General features: G+C 39.0%; 1 protein-coding gene across 1 annotated transcript in view; it reads right to left on the bottom strand.

Moving 5' to 3' along the window:
• Positions 1-22,879, bottom strand: part of UTP20 (UTP20 small subunit processome component) — a 91,055-nt gene that overhangs the window by 12,496 nt on the left and 55,680 nt on the right. Inside the window, exons 30-50 of the mRNA XM_058189561.1 lie at positions 22,395-22,621; positions 20,838-20,982; positions 20,357-20,444; positions 17,846-17,989; positions 16,284-16,334; positions 16,047-16,199; positions 14,686-14,841; positions 12,839-12,979; positions 12,495-12,632; positions 11,984-12,123; positions 11,453-11,532; positions 10,946-11,244; positions 10,441-10,580; positions 9,904-10,060; positions 9,390-9,491; positions 8,647-8,814; positions 5,542-5,708; positions 4,825-4,966; positions 3,610-3,726; positions 1,485-1,655; positions 554-682 (exon numbers count right to left, since the gene is read on the bottom strand). Of these exons, the coding sequence (XP_058045544.1) occupies positions 554-682; positions 1,485-1,655; positions 3,610-3,726; positions 4,825-4,966; positions 5,542-5,708; positions 8,647-8,814; positions 9,390-9,491; positions 9,904-10,060; positions 10,441-10,580; positions 10,946-11,244; positions 11,453-11,532; positions 11,984-12,123; positions 12,495-12,632; positions 12,839-12,979; positions 14,686-14,841; positions 16,047-16,199; positions 16,284-16,334; positions 17,846-17,989; positions 20,357-20,444; positions 20,838-20,982; positions 22,395-22,621 (3,055 nt within the window). The remainder of the gene's footprint in view (positions 1-553; positions 683-1,484; positions 1,656-3,609; positions 3,727-4,824; positions 4,967-5,541; positions 5,709-8,646; positions 8,815-9,389; positions 9,492-9,903; positions 10,061-10,440; positions 10,581-10,945; positions 11,245-11,452; positions 11,533-11,983; positions 12,124-12,494; positions 12,633-12,838; positions 12,980-14,685; positions 14,842-16,046; positions 16,200-16,283; positions 16,335-17,845; positions 17,990-20,356; positions 20,445-20,837; positions 20,983-22,394; positions 22,622-22,879) is intronic.

Raw genomic sequence — 22,879 nt, 5'->3', positions numbered from 1 at the left:
AGTCAGAGTAAAGTTTTTCTAATCTATCAAAAGCAACTTACAATAGAATTTTCCTTTCTTTGCCCTGGGGACAAAAAACATCACACGCCAGAAACCCAACTATTTAACCAATCTGAGCAAAAGGCAACCCTTGAGATATCCAATTGGTAGAATCAAAATTATTTTACGTCCAACCAGCCACTTCGGAAGTTGTCATCTCTTCTGATCTGCAGTCAGATGGGCAAGACTGGAATTCTGCTCACCTGATGAACAGCGGCTTATTTGCAAAGTGCTGGTGGCTTAGAACTATCCTGCTTGCTAAGATGCAATACAACAAGATGATGCCGAAAAATATGCCGCAGGAGAAATAGTTAAACTGAAGATCTGATTGGCTGATGACTCATAGTTCAAAAACTTTAGGTCAGTATCAAGAGGAGACACTTACACTTGGCTTCCGATTCCAGGCTGGCTGATTTCAAGAGAGGATTTTCAATTCTCACCCCCCAAAAAATACAAAATAAGTCATTCAATTTTCAAGCAATAATTCTTAAATGGCACGGTGTTACGTTACTACCTTTAAGAGGCCAAAAGCAGTCGTTTGTCGTAATGGGTCATAAATATCTTCTTCAGCATATCCGAGCAAAACTTGCAGCTGTTTATCTGTAATCTGACTCTTTGTATTCCTCACCAGCAGACTTACACACTGCAAATTAAAATTTTGCATTAAAAACTTAATTATATGCTAATCTACCAAATAAAAAAATCTTATCTCACTCTATAGATGTGCAAAAACATCATTTTTCCCATGAAGATTACAATCCTAAATAGAATTAAATAGGGACTAAGCCTCCATTATTGTTTTTCAAATTAGTAGGATCTTTTCTCTCTGATGAATTAGACCTATGTAATCCTTTTCTGAGGAGAGATGAAGCTATATCTTTCGAACTTTTTATTTTCTGCAACTCAACATTATTTTTTAATTTAACATAAAATGGTACACTGTGATTTAAATTCAATTCTTTGAATGTTCAAAAACATACAACAGACAAATCCATAGATATGAGGGTACATATAATAAAAATGATAAGCAAGTTTTGAATGATTTCCTTGTTTTGCTGTTAAGGACAAATGCAAATGAAAATGGAAACAATTCCCATGACCCTGAAACTAGGTCAGATTATTACAAAACACATTCCGTCCCGCCCAGTTTCATTTATCTACAAATGAGGCACCTGTGTACCTTTATTTCTGCTTTGTACAGTAGGTTCTACAAAAATTATCACTTTGGACAAAATGCTAGAAAACTGCTTCTGAGATTTCTGCATGCACAACAGTCTCCTCCCCCAAATCGCCAATATAAGTACACTTCAGTACAATTTACTAACATAACAATTTACAAATTCAAAGAAGGCGGCGATACCTCTTTACCACACACGCAATATTACAACATTGGCATAAAATTCATCCAAGATCAACACGGAACTGTTCCTTTGGTTACGACTTACTTTGAAACAATTGACAACCAAATGAAAATTCTGTCCTTTAACTGCGCCTTGTTTAGCAAAATCCTTCAATAGGAGGAACAGCTGTGTTGTTAACTGTTCCACATTATTGTCTATTGCAGGTAGAGGAAACTTTAAAACCCAGAGAAATGATTGGAGAGCACCAGTGATCACCTGGAAAGAAAATAACAAGAATGATGTACATGGCTCACTGAAATCTTTATAGGAATCAGAAATCTACTAAGATTATTGAGCATTTAAAAATCTAGAATTACATGTTTTCCAAAAGATCTCTTGCAAACATTAGTATCATGTGGGCCACCTAAGTTTCACCTAAGCTAACACCACATGGGCCACTACTGCTGAATCAATAGTTTAGCTTAAAAAAAAACAGACAAAATAATCAATTGGTATATAATCTAGAAACTAAAAGGGGAAGCAAAATTTTACCAATTTAATTTTAATTTTGCTAACCTTCTAGCTCAGGGGTCACCAACCTTTCAGACCTCAGGGACCACTAAATTCATAATTTTAAAACCTGCAGGCCACTAATATGATCTGCCTAATGACCAGCTGGGTGGGATGGCTATGTGGTCATGATAGGGGGTTGTGGTCAACTCAATGTCATTCACGTTGAGGAGCGCACCTCACCGGCCTCTACTCGCCCCTCCCCTCCCAAGCCCTCCTCGCCTGGAGCTAAAGAGCCACCATAAGAAAGAGTTGGCAAAACAACTCAGTTCAAATTGAATCTGACCGAGAAGGAGGCTCAGCAGAAGCACCTCACTGAGGACTAGGAGCATAGGCTTTCCAAGCAGAAGGAAGACCTGTGGGAGTGCAAGACCAGGTACTGGCACCTGGAGGCTCAGCGAGCCATGATGGTCAGCCAGTTCCAGGCCATGATGCAGTCCCACTGGAATGAGGCCCTCTAGCTCTTCGCCACCAGCAGCATTTCCTTCCAGCCTTCGCCCAAAGCCCCACACCAGGAGGCTGAAGCAGACCCCAAGTCGGAATTTCTATCCTCCCTCTGACCCACTCAAAAAGACCCTGAAGGGAGAGGCTCTGTAGCAACACAAACATTCATTGCATGTATCCGGCCCATGGGCCGTAGTTTGAGGACCCCTAATTTAGTGCAATATAAAAAATGCAAATAATGTTTCTGCAGACCACCAAGTTTTCTCACAGACCATCGGTGGTCCATGGACCACCAGTTGGTGACCGCTGTTCTAACTAACATTCCAGTACTATGTACTAGAGCAGGGGTCTCCAACCCCCTAGCCATGGCCCACTACTGGGTTATGGCCTATTCGGAACTGGGCCCCGCAAGCAGTGGGTCTGTGCACACACATGCAGCTCAACTTGTGTGAGTGGCAGGCCTGTACGCCTGCACATGCGTGCGCAGCTCATCTTACACAGGTCAAGCTGCACACGCATGCACTTGGGCACACGCCAGCCCACTGCTTGGGAGGGTCTGATTCCCCTGTCCCCACCGGGCCACTAAGCTGCAAAGACTGGGGACCGCTGTATAGAGTCCAACTCTTGATAAACTTCTAATGCACTGAAACTACAGTCTGATAACAACTTTTAGAAATCCTTGGAGGCTTTGGGGGCTGTTTGTAGCCCTAGGGTCTTCAGTTATGTATCTCTATTTTGAAGTTCTCTCTGCAACTGTAAAATCCAGAAATTTGCATTTAAATAGAAAAATTTTAAGTAAATTTGTTTTTCTTTATTTGTTTGGTTTCTGTAGTTACCAATCTTAACAACTGACTTTAGGCAGCATACATCATAAAATGTAGAAACAAATTAAAAACAATCAAAACAATACAAAATAAATATATATAAACACTGAGTGATATTGCCATGGACACAGCCAAGAAATAGGACCTTAACACAATCAGGGTCCCAGGTCCACTAATACAACTAAGTCTTCACAGCCTTATTGAAGGCCAACAGGATCATCTTAATTTCTAAAGGGAGAAATGCAAAACTCTTGATTTTCTGTACTGTCATCTAAGCAGCGAATATGCATTTTCCCAATTCAATTACTTATCAAAGAGAGCTTTGTTCTAGGGTTGATCTCCGTAATCTTGTCTGCAGTGCTATAAAGTTGTAACATTGCTAAACATCATACCTTAATATCTGTGGACTGAAGGCAGTTGATAAGCAGTTGTACAAATGGATCCATCATTTCTAAAACATGCTCATCTGAAGAATTTATTTTAGATCTCTTCAAACTCATGTGCAGCAGCTGTACATAATAAAGAAGTATTAGGAGGCCTTTAATCTAAAATATCAAGTGATTTATTCAGATACAATGGTAATCTCAGATGTTATTTAACATAGTAGGCTATTACAGTGATACTTTAGAGAAGCAGCACATTAATAGGGGAGACTGCAAACATGAAAAAGATTGAAGGCAGAAAATAAATGGATGTAGAGAAATATATTACTTCTCTTGAATCTTTCAAGTCTGTTTAATTGTAATGCTGCTCAGGAACTTTCCTCAAAAACAGCTTTGTATTCTGTATTTACTATAAATAACAAATCTTTATAGTTTGGCTCAGTTAAAGCAGAATGGCCAAAGTTACAGATCCCAATCGCTTAGTGACTTCCAAAGCTCTCAATTCAATTTCGTTGTGCTAATAATATAGAGCTCAGCGGTTAAGATGCTGAGCTTATCGGCTGGAAAGCTAGAAGCCCAGGTTTGAGACCCAAGCTGCATCTGATGGGGTGAGCTCCTATCCTCACCCCAGCTCCTGCTAACCTAGTAATTTGAAAGCATACAATGCACATAGATAAATTGGTATCACTTTGGTGGGAAAGTAACAACGTTCCTTGACGTCATGCTGGCTACATGACTGCAAAAATATCTTGGGACAGCGCTGGCTCAATGGCCTTGAAATGGAACTGAGCACACACAAACACTGTCCAAAGGCAATGAATAGCACAGTAAAATCCTATGCTCATAATATATACATTCAAATAGAATGACAAGTCGTGATTTACAATTATCCTAGAAAGAAAAATTCAGGATTTGAAGGATGGGAAGGGAATACAGTGTTACACACACTGGCAGTTTTCTCAAAACTGAAGGGATCCTGTCCCTTTAACTCTTTATTCTGGCCAAGTGACCCATCTCTAACATACAGGAAGAAACTAGAGCTATGACGTTATTTCAACAATTTTAAAGTGGATCGTGAGGTTTGATCTGGTTTGTTTATAGTGTTCCTGTGCCTGAAACATAAAGGATTAGATTCACTTCATTAAAGCAACTACACATTTTAAAACAGAAAAAAAAAAAACAATAAAAAAGGGTGAACGAGGGGAGATGCCTGGCACTTCTTACCCGGAGCCCTGACTCAACCAAGACATGCATGTTAGTCTTGCTGCTCACAGGCGCTTTTTGACCCCCTCGAATGGGAGTCGGTGGCAGAAGAAGGCAGCTCTCTGGTTGCAAACGAGGATCTGGAGGAACTGCGGTTTTCATTCTAAAAAGTTGTTGAAGACGAAAGCAAAAATGAGAATTTTGGTCTCAACAGACTGTTCTTCTAATCAAAGTAAAAGTAAAAAAGGAGAGGAAACCAAAACCAGACATTTAGAATGAACTGATATACTTCAAAGGTAGGTCCAGTTATTTAATGAAGCCATTCCTTCTTCGGAGTTTGGAAAAGGTCAGTCAGATAATACCAATTTCAAAAGACTGCTGTGTGCGTCGTACGGCCCTCATTAGAGGAAGGGAAAAAAACCTTATAAAGAAGGAATCAAATGCTGATTAAAATAAATTATGGCTTCACTGGAAACAACAGAACGGCAAGTAAACAAATGGGAAAATCCAAAATGGTAGGCATTGCAGACACACAGAACCAGAGGTTACTGGCTTCTTTGCATTTATAGTAATCATATTATAAATATGTGTGCTGCTGTGTGTTTATAAGACTTAGGCATATAGGTATAGATTTTCTATTAGAATTTTGTATGCAGTAATAACATTTATTAGTAAGCAAATAAAAGGGGGAATCAAACTAAATTTAGCTTTCTATAATTGTATTCCTCCTAAACTTACTTTGCTTTTTCTGTTAGCAATGGTAGATTTTCACTAATCAAACCATGGCTGAGCAGAAGAACAGTCTCTGCAGTCATTGCCTTGTTCACTATCAATCCAGACACAATTCGTCGTAACGTTTCATGCACCTTTCGAGACAGTTTTAGGCTGGTTGTATTCTCCAAAACCTGCAGGACAACATTACAGTACAGCAATCACCTTAAAAAGCAAATCCTGGAACAGAAATCCTTTTAGAATGACCCTTTCAACACTCACAACTCCCCCTTTCTGCAGCCGAAGCATGTTCTGAAACAGGGGTCTCCAATCTTGGCAACTTTAATAAAGCCTGGCAGACTTCAACTCCCAGAATTCCCCAGCCAGCAAAACTCTGAATCCTCTGAATACCCTAATAGATCTTCTGTTTCAGATTCGGATCCTGTGAATACCCTAACAGGTTGCAAAGTCATTTTACAGCAGGTACACAATCTGAAGCTTCAGAACATTAATCTCTTTTGTGCTCCTCAGAGCCTCTGATCAATGTTACTGAAAGTCCACCGCTTCTTTCCCAGTATCATCCCAGATAAAGGAAAAAATTGCAAATTAAATCAGAGTGAGGCTTTATATAGAAAACAACAAAAACCACAACCAAATCCTCCTCTCCCCTCCCACCCCCCAAGGAAGAAATTTATTTATTTATTTATTTATTTATTCATATTTTTATACCACCCTTCTCCGAAGACTCAGGGCAGTGTACAGCCAATAAAACAACAAGAATCCCAACAAAATTAAAATACCATATCAAATTTAAAAAACTGATTCAATCGCTGTGACTTAAAATATTAGCTAAAATTTATCAAAACTAAAACCTTGATAAAAACCCTATTAAAACCCACTAAAACCCTCATACTAAAATCAATCAGGCCAGCCCCACATGGTGAAAAAAGAAAGTCTTGAGCTCGCGCTTAAAGGTCCGGAGATCAGGGAGGAGACGAAGTCCCACCGGCAGCTCATTCCATAAAGCCGGGGCCCCCACAGATAACGGCCTTCCCCTAGGGGCCGCCAGCCGACATTGACTAGCCGACGACACCCTAAGAAGACCCTCCCTGTGGGCGCGCACTGGACATATCAGACAATGGGAGGTAACTGTCGGCAGCAGGCGGTCCCGTAAATATCCCGGTCCAATGCCATGGAGCACTTTAAAGGTGATAACCAACACCTTGAAGCGCACCCGGAAGACCACCGGCAACCAATGCAGCCTGCGCAGGAGAAGTGTTACATGGGAGATACGAGGAGCTGCCTCGATCCCCCGCGCGGCCGCATTCTGCACCAGTTGGAGCCTCCGGGTGCTCCTCAAGGGGAGCCCCATGTAGAGAGCATTGCAGTAATCTAGACGGGAAGTGACGAGGGCATGAGTGACCGTGCATAACGCGTCCCGGTCCAGGAAAGGGCGCAATTGGCGAATCAGGCGAACCTGATGAAAAGCTCCCCTGGCGACGGCTGGCAAATGGTCTTCTAAAGACAGCCGTGCATCCAGGAGAACACCTAAATTGCGCACCGATTCCCTGGGGGCTAACGATTCGCCCCCCACAGTCAGCGATGGAGTAAGCTGACTGTGCCGGGACGCCGGCATCCACAGCCACTCCGTCTTGGATGGTGTCGTGTCCCACTCCTCCGCTGACGGCCGGGTCAGGGAAATCCGAATCAGGCTTGCCTCTGCAGCTCTGCCCAAAGTCCTAGCAAAGTCCTCAGAGCAGGCAGGAGACCAGAAAGTGACTTCAGCAAGATAAGTTCGACTTTGCCTGACTCAGAGACTGCCAGAAAGCAGATCCTTTATATAGGCCATGGGGTGTGGCTCCATGACTCAGCACTCATTAAGGCCTGCCCCCCTCTTCCTTCTGTTGCCTCCGCCTATCCAGTCTTCTGATGCGAGGGTCACTCCAATCAGCAGCTGTTGGAAATAAACTTTCCTCAGGCTCACATGCTGTGGAGGAGGGGGAGGGGTCTAGCTGCTCCGTTTGCCTGGGTATGGAGCCAGGGCTGGGGCCGGGGGTGTTCCCTCTTCTGCAGCCTGCTTGGGCATGGAGCCAGGGCTGGGACCGGGAGGTGCCCCCTCCTCTTCAGCTTGTCTGGCCATGGAGCCAGGACTGGGGCCGGGAGGCATACATTCCTCCGTGTTCGGGAGCAGATAAGAAGGCCCCGGCTGCTGTGAGAGCGGGCAAGACACAACAGATGGGTTGAGTTGGAGCCTGTTCGTCCCCATCCAGACCCAAACGGCCTCAAGACACTGAGTCATCACATCGACGGCTTCGTTGGGGTGGTTCGGGGTGGAGATGTACAATTGAGTGTCGTCAGCATACAGCTGACAGCTCACCCCGAAACCACGGATGATCTCTCCCAGCGGCTTCATATAGATATTGAACAAGAGGGGCGAGAGAATCGACTCCTGCGGCACCCCACAAGTGAGTTGCCTAGGGGTCGATCTCTGCCCCCCTGTCAACACCATCTGCGAGCGGTCGGAGAGGTAGGAGTAGAACCACCGTAATTACTGTCTGGCCATGTCCATGACATGTCCCTTGCCTTGCTCTTTGACCCTTCCTAAAATATTAAACACCCACTAGTCCCAGAAGTGTATTCATTTTTGCCTTAAACATATAAATGAGATTAACTGGTAAACCACGTTCTTCTCAGTCAAAACTGGCACAAGAAGGACTAATATATCTGAAAAAATCCTGTACAGTTATATTTATTTGTTTATACATAAAATGAATACACCATTTTTCATTAAAACACACATACACATATGCTCCGCAATGTCCCTAGCAGGACGAATTAGCAAAAAAATGACATTTTTATGACCAGAGCAATAATACACCGTGACAGAGCTGGGTCAGGTTTTACAGTATTTTCTTCTTAAGCCATTATTAAGCTTGCTTTAGCCATTATGCTATAGCTGCTTGTATCAAAATGGTGAAAAGTTTTTGAAAGAGTGGTAAAAGAGGATCCTGGAATTAAGGATTGAGGAAAAGTCATTACATGCAGCTCTGGGACTACAATTTACTCACTCTGCCTAGGAATGTCGCTCACTAGAAAAATAGTTACTGTATTACACGAATTCTATCTTCATACCTCTTTTAATGGAAGAATAAGCTTAATCACTTGGTTTTTTCCTACATATTTGGCAAGGATTTCGTAAGAATCATAACTTTTGCTTCTACGAGCTTCCATAACTTTGGAAACGATGCCTTTTACTTCTTTTTCTTCAGCAATTTCCCCAAACAATTCACGGTGGAAAATCTTTAGGATACAAGAGAAACAAGAATACTTTAGCAACAGATAATAATGAAATAGTTATAGCCGTTTCTATAGTGTTCAGTATAACTTTCCAGACAGCAGTCTCTTTACTTCACTGATGCACTAATTTTGTGCCACCATAAAGATTAATCACAAAAACCTGTGCTGTTATACAAGGGAGAGGAAGAAATCCTAAGAAATACATCCGAAATACAATACCATAAACAAGTGCTTCTTCCACTTAAAAAAAATAAATAAAAGCAAACCATAATGCTTTGTCCAATTCATAAACAAAGCAATGCAATGTCCTCTCAGAGTGAATGTCAACCTAATATCTTTTTATGCATCACATATCAACATGGATCATGGATCTGGACATTATGAAAGTCCAGCTAAAGGTTAAACAGCTTTCTCTTCCTTTAACGAAACAGTTCATGAACTGGGTTTCTTCAGAGAGCTAGAATTTTAACTTTGGCGTTACCCAACCCAATATTTTCTCCTTGGAAGAGTTAAGTTAAAGACCTGGTGAAATAAACTCATCTTGCATTTAATTTTTTTCAAATGCTGTAAACACGTACTTCCATCAACAGTTCTATGCATGGATCCAAATCACCAACTTTAAGTCGATCGTTGGCAAGACTCTTCAGCAAGAGGTGGACAGTGAACGTTAACACATGGACCTATATATTTAGGAGAGACCGTTATATTTGATAAATGAAAAGAGAACCACCAAATGAGTATTATAAAAATAAAAGTCAAAATGCTACAATGTACTGTATTATTCCACAGTTTTTCTACTGTTATCTAGCAGATCAGTCTTCAAGGTAATACCTTGTATTCCTCAAACTTTCGAAATAGCTTTCTAATGTTATTTCTAATATTTCTAAAAAAAATTTTTTTAACCTTGAGCAGTCTCTACAACTAACCCAATATCAAGCAATAAGCTTAATTAGGAGAAAATGCAGACATTCTTGCATATAGTTCTGCGAATACAGTCTGTTACTCTCTACAATAATTAGGGCTTGGTAATAAAAAGCAGAATGAAAAAGGAATTCCAGAATCCTCCTCAAATCTATTATGCTTCCTCCTTACCTGGTAACCAGTGACAAGGATTGATACCATCTCTTTTAAGACATATTGCAAGTATTGTGGCCCCAAAGCCTCTATTATTTTCATCAAGGTGTTACGTGCAACGTCCCGGATTTCCTGTGCTCTATTCCTCAGAAGAGAGCAGACTTTCAGAAGAATGCTGGAAACAAAGAGAGACTACAGTTACCTAAAGCAAGAGTCTCCACCCGCGGCAGCCTTGTGGAGCCTGGTGGACTTCAACTCCCAGAATTCCCCAGCCAGCAAGCTGGCAAAGCTGGCTGGGGAATTCTGGGAGTTAAAGTCCTCCAGGCGTCAAGTTGCCGAGGTTGGAGACCCCTGACCTAAAGATGCCAAATAGAAAAATTACAAAACACCAGTGGGAGAAGCTTCATTTCAACGTACTGTAAACCAAATTTTAATACTATGTTGACATGCTTTGTCTCCAAAGTTTTATATGATGATATTTAGTGGAGGTTGAAAATATTTTTATATGTGAATGATTTATGGGTTATAGACGTAGATGATAAATATAATATTTACCCTGGCAAATTCTCCTCCATAACATCCTGAGGAAGGGACTGCATTAGCTTGACCATTGCAAAAGCTATTGGCACTCGTACCACCTCTTCATCATTGACAATCTTGGATTTCACCATCTTGTGCTGTTCATCTCTTTTCACCTATAGGTACCGAAAGAAGATATTCCTCAGGAAGAATTTTATTATAAAATGCATTTTATATTTTTCTTCATGCTGGGAAAGGAATGTATATTCAATCTACTTTAATGTATAAGCTAGATCTGCCTCCCCTGGATGGGCTTGACTGCAATTCCAATCATGCCCTAGCTAGGAAAGGTATTAAGGAAGATTGGTTGACAAGAACTAAGGGCATTTTAGATCTAAAATTTCTTTCATAAAAATCTCTATGTGATCTTTTGCACCCTGGATTTTCTTGCACTATTATGCTGAAATAAAGGTAGGAGAAATCCCCCTAAGGCCAACTGAAGTGCCTCAGAGAGAAAAAAGAAGGAAACGTTAAAATGTACCTTTGCAATAAGACACCTGTGCAATTTGGGCAATATATTGCCAGTCACTGTCTCCTGAATATGTTTAATTAGACACTCCAACTCTTCCTTATTCCTGGGCAGGAATGAAGGTGGTTTTGTAATTTTCTGAAAATTCTCATCATCTTTGTTAGCACGCTGATCAGACCTAGATTCAGCATATTCTTTCTGTTCATTGACACAAGACTGTTCTTCGCTGGTATTTTGGCCTTCTTCTTCTCCATCACTAAGTCCCACCTCCATGGTTTCATTCTCTACTTCAGGATTAATATCCACAGCGTCTACATAAATTATATAAAATGAATGAAATTACTATGGCATTAATTAATCAAGATACTCTTATGGAATAAGACAAAGATATAAAAACTGTAACAAAATACTTTAGGATATTAATAAAAAAATGTAAAGGGCACCATAATTTCTTTCAAGCAGAACAGATTCCCATGGGCCAAGATACCTTCAATCAGATTAAGGAATTTAAAAACTTACCTTCCTTTTCAATAATTGAAAGCTGCTTTTCAAGAGTTTCATGGTCAAAATGAAAAGCCTCCAGCACCATTACTAGCACGCTTTCAAGTTAAAAAAAGAAAGAAAGAAAGAAAGAAATACATTTGACTTCCAAGTTTCCAACTTTATCAGATAGTTTACCAAATATTCTGTACAAATAAGGAAAAATTGAGCCACTATTGTCCTGGTGAAAATATGTCTGAATTAATAGATGAATCTATGGAATAAATATATGTACAGCAATATAGTATAAACAACAGCTTTATAATCTTAAAGAAATTGAGAGTTAACTATAATGTAATACTGCTTTTAAATATCCTTTGGGATAACTATGACTTGGATGACTGAGAATCTACAAAAGACACTTTTAAAAAATATCAGTATAAGAGCAGAATAGTTTCCAAACTTCAAAATCATTCATATTTGTTTAGAGGACCATAGCATCCAATGGTATGTATTTTTATTTAATGCAAATGTTTATAATTTTAATCTTACAACTGGCATTTAATGTACCTGACACCAAGTTTTTGATTGATCTGTCCAGTCTGCAATACGTGGATGAAATGTTTCAAATGGTAGAGATAAGCTGACCAAGAAATATGTCTGCATACAGCTCCCACCATCTCAACTGATGCAGTTACCATGTTTTCATACTAAGGAAAGAGTATTATCAGGAAGATTAAATGACAGAACATGTTCAACATCAAGTTGTTTCTTTAGCTTTTTTTTAACTATAAAAACAAGTCTATAATCCCCTTACCTGGATCAAGATCACTTCAGAAGGTAGGAAGTAGGAAGCAATCTTTCTGAACAAGCCCCTTATCTCCATCCCCCATTATATGCGTGAAGCTTCAACACAACAAATTCTCCATAAGAGCTATGGATTCTACTAAAGGTAGTAGAGCCAATTCAATTCTCTTGCTTTATAAAAAGTTACATAAAGATCAGATGTGTTGATAGAATAAATCCTTCTCATGGCAATGAAGCAGAAGTAGTTTCACTCATTTTATGTTCAAAAGCTTACCTTAAGCATTTTCTCATTGAAAATGGTAGTGGTTGCATAAGGCATAATATAATTTTGAAGAGTTTTAGAACTCATTATGGTTTTGCCTTCCACTAACTGCTTAGCTAGTTTCATCAGAGCTCGTGCCCTTCTGTGAATCTGAAAAAATATAAAAATTATATTAGAACTTGGTTGAGAGATCTTAGCCCACCAAGCATTTGAATAATAAACCAGATGTTTTATATCAATTGCAGACATTTTATATCAATATAAAAAAGGAAATAAGCACTATCAGTTTTCATGCTATCACTATCAGATAACTCATATAGTGCTTTAGAAGAATTAGTTAAAGGATTTTCTTTTACCTGAATATGCTTCATATTTTCAAAGAAGTCCATCTCTGGATCATGATAATCAGTCAGCTGGACCAAGTCATGAAACTCTGGATGTTTTGAAAATGCTTGAATCAAATTTGATAGCAACGATGTGTAATCCTGCTGAATGCACTGAAATCGCAAAGGAAATATAAGTGGTTTACTTTTACATCTGACATTCTAAGTTATATCATAGCCTCTACTTTTTAAACAGAAAACTTTTTTTTCACAGCAATCTGTCCGAATTTTCCCTTTTAAACTGCTATCCTAGGCAATTGTAACCATTTCTAAATACCAGATACTGTATTTTTCAGAGTATAAGATGCACTGCAGTATAAGACGCACCTTAGTTTTTGGGGAGGAAAATAAGAAAAAAGCTGATCGGCAGGTGGATTGGCCTCCCGGAATACCCCCAATCAGCTGTTCCCAGAGGTGAATTTTAGCAGCAGGTTCCTTGGTTGTGAGCTCTATGCCTTGCTTTTTTTGGCTTTTATTTTTCTGCTTCTGGAACTCCGTTTCAGAAAAAACTTTTTTCTGCTTCTGAAAGCCTGCGAAACAGAGCTTCAGAAAAAAAGCCTCTGAAGTTCTGTTTGGGGCTTTTTTTCTAAGCTCCGTTTGGGGCTTTTTTCCTAAGCGCCATTTGGGGCTTTTTTCCGAAGCTCCATCTGGGGCTTTTTGTCTGAAGCTCCATTTCTGATGCTTTTTTCAGCCTCTGAAACCTCCATTTGAGAAGCTGGGCGGGACTACATTCAGAGCATAAGACACACCCAGATTTTCACCCTCTTTTTTTGGGGGGGAAAGATGCGTTTTATACCCTGAAAAATATGGTATTTATTATACTAAGACTAGACTTTGAAACAATAACAGAAGCAGATAATCTATACCAACGTTGGCGAACCTTTCACATTCTTGCGTGCCGGCCTGTGCCGGAAGTGGCACACAAAACCGTCCTGTGCCAAATGTGCGGCCTCGCCGTCGCGTTCGTGCGCTCTCAAATGTGTGCCAGCCACCTGGCCATCACGCGAGCGGTGCCGGCGACCCCGGAAGTGCGGTGATCCATCGCGCATGCGAGTGATGCCAACCCGGAAGGCTGGGTACCAGCTCGCGCATGCGCACTGGACCGCTGCACTGTTGGGGTCCGCCAGCACCACGCATGCAATGGCCAGCTGGCTAGCATGCGTTTGAGCGCAGGAACGCGATGAGGAGCTGGCAAGGCTGCGCATTTGGCACGGGACGGTTTCATGTGCCACTTCCGGCACGCATGCCATAGGTTCGCCAACACTGATCTATACTTTATAAATATTTGTTTCTTAAATTTATTTGCCACCCATCTCGCTGATGGGCTACTCTGGATGACCATAGTAGTACCTTAAACTAATAGTAACAGTAGGCTAATAGTAGTATCTTAAACACATTATGATTTACAAAGTCTAACTGTTTCCAGCAAAACAGGTTTTTGCAGCCAGGATAATATATGCAAGTGTCCAAAAGTGTACCGAATTTAACTCATTTAACATATTTAATATTTCCCATATTCAGATCACCATGGGCTATAAGGAATGGCCAAGAAAAACAGGAGTCGTGATGGAAACAGATAATGGAATATTTATATGTATCTATTGCAAGTCTTTAGTAATTTGAGGATAATTCATATTAATTCAAGCATAAATAACTAAATAAAAGTCGTGTTAAAAATAGAGCTGGGACAGAAAATACAGTAAAAAGTCCTCCAAATGACTTTTATTTTAATAAAAGTGAGAATTACAAGGTCTGCAGACACGGATTTTCAATTCATCCTGATTTTTATAACATAAAGCCCAGGAGTGCTAGCTCTTCACCTCAATCTTGCTCTTTAGCCCTTTTCTCAAAGAATCCAGAAGTGTGTGCTGAATAATTTCCTTGAATTCATCCTCTGTATGCTCAAGTTCAGAAAATCTTTGAATAATGGCAGTCAGGCAGAGGACAGCATTGTCACTTAAAGCCATTTCCTCTAACTGCAAAAGAAAAGGATCAGGACACATGAGATTATAATCCTATTAATCCTATAAATTGGAGAAATAGTTAAAACTATGCGCTAAAATAAACATAAACCAGATCCCTAATGATAGTTCAAATCAGCTATAAAGTGATTAAAATTGCAAGTAATCTTCATTAGCAGCAAGATATGATCAAAACTATATAAATTTACTGCAAATCTTTTATAGGCTTCTTTTTTCCCAGAAAGAAAATAGAGTTTTGTTACTATATGGCAGGCAATCATAGACCATAAACTTCTCATTCAGGAATTCATGCTGAAAGAATGCATCCTTTCCCTATCACCTAGTATGAACTCCTATTGCAGTTCATTATTTCCCCTTGTGTCACAGGAAAGTCAAGAAGTTGCACAGATAAAAGGCAGAAGAGAGGAAGAAATTAGCAAGAATCCAAAGGAAATGTTTTGCAGGACCAGGCTCCTTTAGCTTGCCTCCATTTCTATTTCAACTATTTCCACCTCCTAATATACTTCTCTACACCAGATCCTTTAAAGACCCCTGGAACTTAAAAATGCTTTTGCGAGAATGCAGATACATCTACATAGCAGTAGGCACAACGTCTCTCAATATCATTATAGAAATGATACTGGCACTGCTTTTTTAGGGTATATAGAGAACCAGGTTAGAAAATGGAATGTGATTTGGAGGGTGCATGGTATACCTTAAAACATTTGCTGTATCCTGAATAAAGGAGCATTAGCTTTAATTAAATTAGAGAAATTTCTAAATCAAAGTTAAAGTACAGTTGGCATCAATTTCATTCAGTTGATTTTGCAAGAAACTGAAAGAAGGACTTTCAAGGATACCATGGCTGGTAAGTATATGTACTGTAGAAGAGTTAACAAAGCCATAACAACAAAAAAATATACAGCAACTGCTATGTATCAAATGAAACCTGGATTATTTATTGTGGAAACAAGATTAAAAGTTCTGGGCAACACCAACTATTTCCACTCATTTCTTTTGTTGCTGTTGTTGTTTAAACAGATTCATTTGTTATTTCTCTCACAACTAGAGTAACACATGACAAACAAGACAAAGTATGCAAATATTGATTTTTTAAAAAGTCATTAAATTGTAAATATGATAACAATATAAAATGAATATATTTCTAAGAGCCCAAACATTAAGCAAAGTCAGATATTTTCCATATTAATGGGACTCACCTGTATTGTGTAAAAACAGTTATGCATTACCGGGATAAGGTAGTTGACATCTATTTTGTTCATCCCTTTGATATGAGAAATGATGTCCTGGAATGCTGACAAACGGACATCAAAGTTGATCTCATCAAGATGGTGCGGACTGAAAGCATTCAGCTAAAACAAACAAAATGTCTAATCAAGATAAAAATCAAACTGATTTTTTTAAAAATTAAGCAAATGAGGAAAACTGCTACATACCTTGACAGTTTCTGTGATATATTTTATATTACTTTCCAAATGAGATAATGTCTGTTAAAAAAAGATTGAAAGACATTAAAAGACAAAAATTAATGAATAATGTAACTTACATTTATTTCATACATTAATTTTTAGGCTGTTTTTAACTTCATAGAAGATAAAAATAATTAGAGCAGCTAAAACTAAATGGATATTGTCCATAAGTATGTAAATACACTACACCTTTGTTGCAATTTGACTAAGGTCGCATTTGTTTGATCAATACTTGGAAAAATATAGTCCAAAACCTCTTAAAGACATCAAATTACCTATCTATGAGCAGAGATTTTTAATGGAAGCTATTAGAAAAGCCTCCTCCAACTACAGGTAAAACTCAACTTATATCCATAATTGAGCCTGGAATTAAGTTATAAGTCATGTCAGATGCTAACTGGGTCATGATGTGATCATGGTCAATTTTACAACTTTTGCCAGTGGTTCTTAAGCAAATGATGCAGTTTTAAGCAAATCCATTGTCTGCAACCGGAAATAAATAGCAATAGCACTCAGACTTATAGTGCTTCGTAGTATTTTATAGACCACTCTTCCACCGTTTCATAGTGCTTTATAGACCACTCTAAGTGGTTTACAGTGTCAGCATATTGCTCCCAATAATCTGGGTCCTCATAAATGTCAGTTTCCAGCAAAAAAATTTTTTTAAAAAATCGCATAACTGTAGGCTGCTGCAACAGGCATAAATGTGGGCCAGTTACAAAATGACCCAGTATTGACTGCATGGAAAGGCGCCAATCCTCAGAACTTTGAATCCAGGTTGCAAGTAGCCCTGGGGAGGTCTGTTATAACTTCAAACAGTGACAGGTCATAAATCAAGGGGTTGTGACCCAGGTTCCCGGACTAGGACTCCTGGAGGAGGATGATTCAGAGAGTGAGGAGGAGGAGGAACAGGCAAGGCCTGCTTCCCCTGGGCCCTCACCCAGGAGGAGGAAGAGGGGCTGGCAAGGCCTGATTCCCCCGGGCCTTCTTCTGATTTGACAATGCCCCAAGAACAATCTTGGCTTGATGCAAGACTGCGCAGACGTGACCAGCGCGCGCAGCAGACAAGACGTTGGGACAAAGTCAAAGAATGATGAGTCACGGAGTGACACCCACAGGGGCTATAAAGCAGGAGGCGGAACTTCCTGGCTTTTTGTCTTGGACAAAGCAATGAACTTGCGCGGGCAAACTGTGTCATGGATAGAAGAATCTGTTTGTAAGTAAATCGTGCTTTATCTATAATTTTCTGGTTATCTCCAGGGATTTTGGCAGGCGTGTGGGGAGACATCTCTGTGCCAGAAGGAATACAGCCAAGTGTAAATAAACTGGGAAAAGGCCTTTGACTGACTTTTTGTGGGGAGTGGTGGGAGTGGGAAACAGAACACAAGGACTACCTGTACTGTTTTTTATGGCAAAAAGATAGAAAAGGATAATACATAAAAAAGGACTTATAAAAGAGTCAAGATTAGTCTCTACATAATGGAATAAGAATATTTTTTTAAAAAATAAGCATTTATATACAGTAATACCTCAAAAACCCCACAAAGTGCTTGCCGAGACAACTTGTTCTGAATAACAGAAAACAGTTTTGCCAGAGGTTTAAGGAAGCTTGCTGGAGTTAAGCAATGTTTCAGTAGATTCTGTACTGTCTCCAGAATGTCAATCTCTGTATCCTAAAAGAAAGAGGTACAGGAAAAAGATAGAACAAGGATTACAGGAATGTTAGTTTATTGCTTAAGGTGTAATAACAGAATCTTGAAAACCTGCCAAAATATCCTAATGCCACTGCTTATACTGAAAAGACTCAAGGTAGCGTAATCTTGAGTTTTTTTTCTCATGTCTTCTCCCTTTGTAGGACTAAGTTATCTCTTATTTGCCCTATTGATTCTTGCATATCTTCTTCTTGAAGATTATCCATGCATTCCTCTACGTCAAGGGTGTCAAACTGGTAGCCCACGAGCTGGATGCATCATACGCAGGCCATGCCCACCCCAGCTCTGCAAATGAGGAAAATGTCACAAAACATCACGACAGGAACGTGTCACCATGAGTTTGACACCCATGCTCTACATAAATACACTGCAAAGGACTGCAATTGACTAAATTACTGAAAGTACCTTTATGTACCCTTCTGAGAATTTTAGAGATACCAAGTAAATTTTGGTTGATCAAAGTACCATCACCAAATGAAGTATCTATCAATAAGTCTAAATATTGAAGCTCCATCAAACTATCACAAATCAGTAAATATTTTCAACTTTATCTTGTAAATAAACTTAGTATTGTTTTTTGTAGCTAGTCAAGCACGATGATCCTGTTAGTGGATTTTATTGGCAGAAGGGGAAAATGTCACCCAGCCTCCAATAGAAAATTCCTTCTATTTCTTTTTATTATCATGTTAACCATGCGACATTCCTAAGTATATCATTTTCTTTTACGCTTATCTATTTATATAAAAGGATGTATGTATGTTTGTTTGTTCAAGTGTAACTCTGGAACACCTCGAGCAATTTTGACCAAACTTGGTACACAGATGACTTACCCTCTGGAGACAAACACTGTAAGGGTAAGACAGCCATGTGTGTGTGTGTGTGTGTGTGTGTGTGTGTGTGTGTGTGTGTGTGTTCCAGCATAACTCTGGAAAGCCTGGGCCTTTAAGGAGAGCAAGTGCGACATCCTAGAGCGACATTTGTTCATGATGTAATGGGAGGATGAAGGATAACTCCTCCCCCACCTCACAGCTTCAGTCTTGTTTTCCCAGGATTGTCCTTCACCCCAACTCATCGCACGAAGGACGAAACCACACCAACTGAGGTGAAACGGGTATGGAGGCCACAGAGGAGACCCAGTCTATTTCAGCAGGGGTGGAGGAGGCACAGCATGGCCCAGCTCAGGGATTTATGTTCCAGTCCCAGGTCCAGTTTGAAGAAATGGTAAAATGGATGGTGGCGCAGGTAGGGAGGTGGAGGGGGAAGGGATGGGAGTAGGGGGAAGAAAGGCCCGTCTCAATGGCTCCCTGTCAAACAAATGCTTCAATGTCTATAAAGCACCGGGTTATCAGCTATTTCACAATAAAATTGGAGTAAGAACTTCCCAATTAAGGGTTGTGATATTTCAAGATAAAAAAAGTAAACTGAAATTCTTGATTAGGTTTATGTCAGGTGCTGACATTCTGAATTTTAAATCAAAATCACAATTTAAAAGATCAAGTTAATGAACAAAAGTCATTTCTGGACTTCTTTACTTCTCAATAATTTTGCTCAATGAGACTAAAATTACTGATTTTGAGGAAAACAATTGTAATTTATCTTGCAACTTTTGGGAAAGTCCTTTAAATAAGGAGTAAAAAGGTTGGAAGGAAGGATTAATTTGGGAGGCTTCACATTTTCCCTGTATGCTTATACAAGCGCTATTATGCGGATCCCTGCAAACATTTATGACAAACTTAATGTAAACTGGTCAACCATGAAGGCCACATGAAGATTTCTTTTTTCTTATACCAAGATCAGATTTTCTTTTGTTCCCATTTTTTGCATAACTCAAGCAAGGTTGGTTTAGCAAATAATATCAAAATAGGTCTTTTATAAAGTCTTGGTGCTGATTTGGAAAATTGTATTTACGTTTTCAAAAATTTAAAGATGCTGCTTGCAGAAATAGATGGGGAGCTAAGAGATTATTTACAGAAAATTAACAAGATGTTCAAGAGGGCATTCTGCTCTCTACATTTGTATTTAGAAATTCCTATTTTATAATGCAAAAGTATGTTACTTAATTACACAGATCAGTATACAACACATTCTGAATCTAACTGAAGTGGCTATAGCCTAGGCTTCCATATCGTTCCCTCTGCTTCATCCACTATTTTTCACATCCTGCTAAGCTTCATTCTTTGTTGTAGCCGTTACATAACCCAGTTACTTTTCAGTGTCAACCCGAATGCATGTAAAGTCCGTAAGTGCAAAATCATTTGAAATGTCATCACAAAAGTAATCTAATCTGAAAGAAAATATTATTTTCCATACACTTTATTGTAAACTTACCTGCGTAATGTTGGTCTGCTGAAGGAAAGGGAGCAGGAGGCCAATCAGAATAGAACTCTGGTTCTTATCCTTTATAAACTTGCTAATCCTAAAGACAACAGAAAATACACAATGTATTTATAATTGTAATTATATCACAATGTAATGTTTCAGGTGTCTAAATTAAAAACCAAGCTTTTTTAATATGTAGTCTTGAAAAGTTTTGAACTTCAGTATAAAAAGAACATGTCATTGGATTCACAGAAATCTGAGAGATGTAGAGGAAGAAAGTAATTTTTTGCATCTGTTCTGAGTGAAAACGGAACAATTATCAAAGTCATCTAATTTGTTACCTTCTGAGAGATTAGGATAAGATTGCTTCTACTATTTTCTATTAATCCCTTTCCCACCAAAGAAAAAGAGCTATTTCTTCTCCACCATTTCTACAGCATTAAAAATCCCTGTAAATATGTACTATTAGAAAGGATAAGAAACCACTTACTTTGAAAGAATGTTGAGTTCTTTGCTGAGTTGTGCGTTATACTTTTTTTTCTTTATCCTATCTATGCTGATCATAGTTTTGTTGAGATACTGAAGAACTGACGGGACATGGGGGAGAACTAGCCTTGTCCCCATACTTGGAACATCTAAAATGAAGATGTAGAATACAGCCATTTAAAGTGAAAAACCCAAGCCTTTTTTCCCCACACAGAAAACACAATTTAAAAAAAAAAAGTGTTTCAACTTTGTTATTATTTTTATTTTTATTTATATACATTATGATGCTGATGATGAACAATACATTTTTTAAAAATATTTAAATTCAGAAACTTTGCAAGGCAACAAAAATCTTGCATATACTCCCATTTTTGAGTCATTTAATTTTTTGGGGGGTCATTTTTGGCTATCAAAAAAATCATGTAGTTGTACCAAACATTGAAAAGGTGGCTGACTTCCGGTGTAAATCTTAAAAGCTGGCAACTCTGACTACTTTTTCAATCTGTGCCTCATTTTGAAGAGAAGCCCATATTAGGCAACTCTTCTGAAGGAGTTTATTCCAAGGTGAAAAGGTATTTCCTGTAATCACCACACTTCTGACTTGTGAATTGCAGGAAGGCAAGTGAAGGCTATCAATGTAAAGGCTGAATATTGTGGGCCTGGACAACTCTTTAAGTATCCTAAGCTAAGACCAGGAAGTGTCTTTCATTTTGTTTACATATTCTGTGTAAAACAACTTTGAATAAAAGCATATACAGGGAGTCCTCAAGTTACAACAGTTCATTTAGTGACCGTTCAAAGTTACAATGGCACTGAAAAAAGTGATTTATGACCATTTTTCACATTTATGACCGTCCCAAAGGTGTTTTTTTCAAGAGACAACTGGACTTTGTTTTTCTTCGAAGACGTTTCGCTTCTCATCCAAAAAGCTTCCATGATCTGGATGATATCTCCATAGACACACTTATGACCATTGCAGCATCCCCGTGATGTGATTTACATTTGAATATTTGACAACTGGTTCATATTTATGACAGTGTCCCAGGTTCATATGATCACCTTTTGCAGCCTTCTAACAAGCAAAGTCAATGGAGAAACCAGATTCTAAGTTACTATTAGTAAGTAATGTTACTAACTGAATAACCGAAGTGATTCACTTACCTTCTATGGCAAGAAAGATCATAAAATGGGACAAAAAAGTTCACTTAACGTATTTCTCACTTAGCAACATAAATTTTGGCTCAATTGTGGTTGTACGTTGAGGACTCTATAAAGCTCAAATATAATATACTGAAGCCGTTTTCATTTACAAATTAACTCTCCGTCCTATCATCGTCTGTATCTTCTTGTGTTTTTAAAAGTTGCTTAGAACTTAGCACTTTCTCTGAGAGTTTGGGTCCCAATGGTAGCTGGACTGCCAATTATATAGTTTTAATATTATGTGCCTTTGACTTTATTTTATAGATTTTCCTTGTTTTTCTGAACTCCTTCTGCCCTATGGAAACGGGCAGTATTGTAATAAACAAATAGTGCCATCCAATTGAGGCCTATCAATTCCTACCTCCTGCTATTTCTTCAACTTCAATAAAGACGCAGTCGCTCACTGTCAAGCTGCTAACTTGGTCATTAGGTTCAAAGTCAGGAATATTGAGAAGGCTGTCAATCACATCCATCACAGTACTAGCTGTTCCCTCTCCCAGAGCCTTGGCTGAGAGCAAGGCAGATACATTTGATAATATGTCATATTCTGGATGCCCTGGCTTCTGCTTAGCCAGCAAAATGAAATACCTAAAAGCAAAGTGAGAAGGGGGAAGGGGAATTTTAAGAAATAAATTCTATGGTATTCAAAACTGAAAAAAAGACAAGTTTTTCATTCTTCTGGTAGAAAACTTAAAGAAACTACTTCAACTTCTTTTACTATAAAAACATTTATGACCATTTCCAGATATTAGCAGTGAACAAAAAGCATGAAATCTCCTGAATACTTGCTACCATATTTCAAACTATGTCTGAGGTTCAGAAACAGACTATTCTATGAACACTAGC

This window comes from Ahaetulla prasina, chromosome 7, assembly GCF_028640845.1.
Source record: "Ahaetulla prasina isolate Xishuangbanna chromosome 7, ASM2864084v1, whole genome shotgun sequence".
Taxonomy (NCBI): Eukaryota; Metazoa; Chordata; class Lepidosauria; order Squamata; family Colubridae; genus Ahaetulla; species Ahaetulla prasina.
This window is presented reverse-complemented; position numbering and strand designations above follow the sequence as displayed.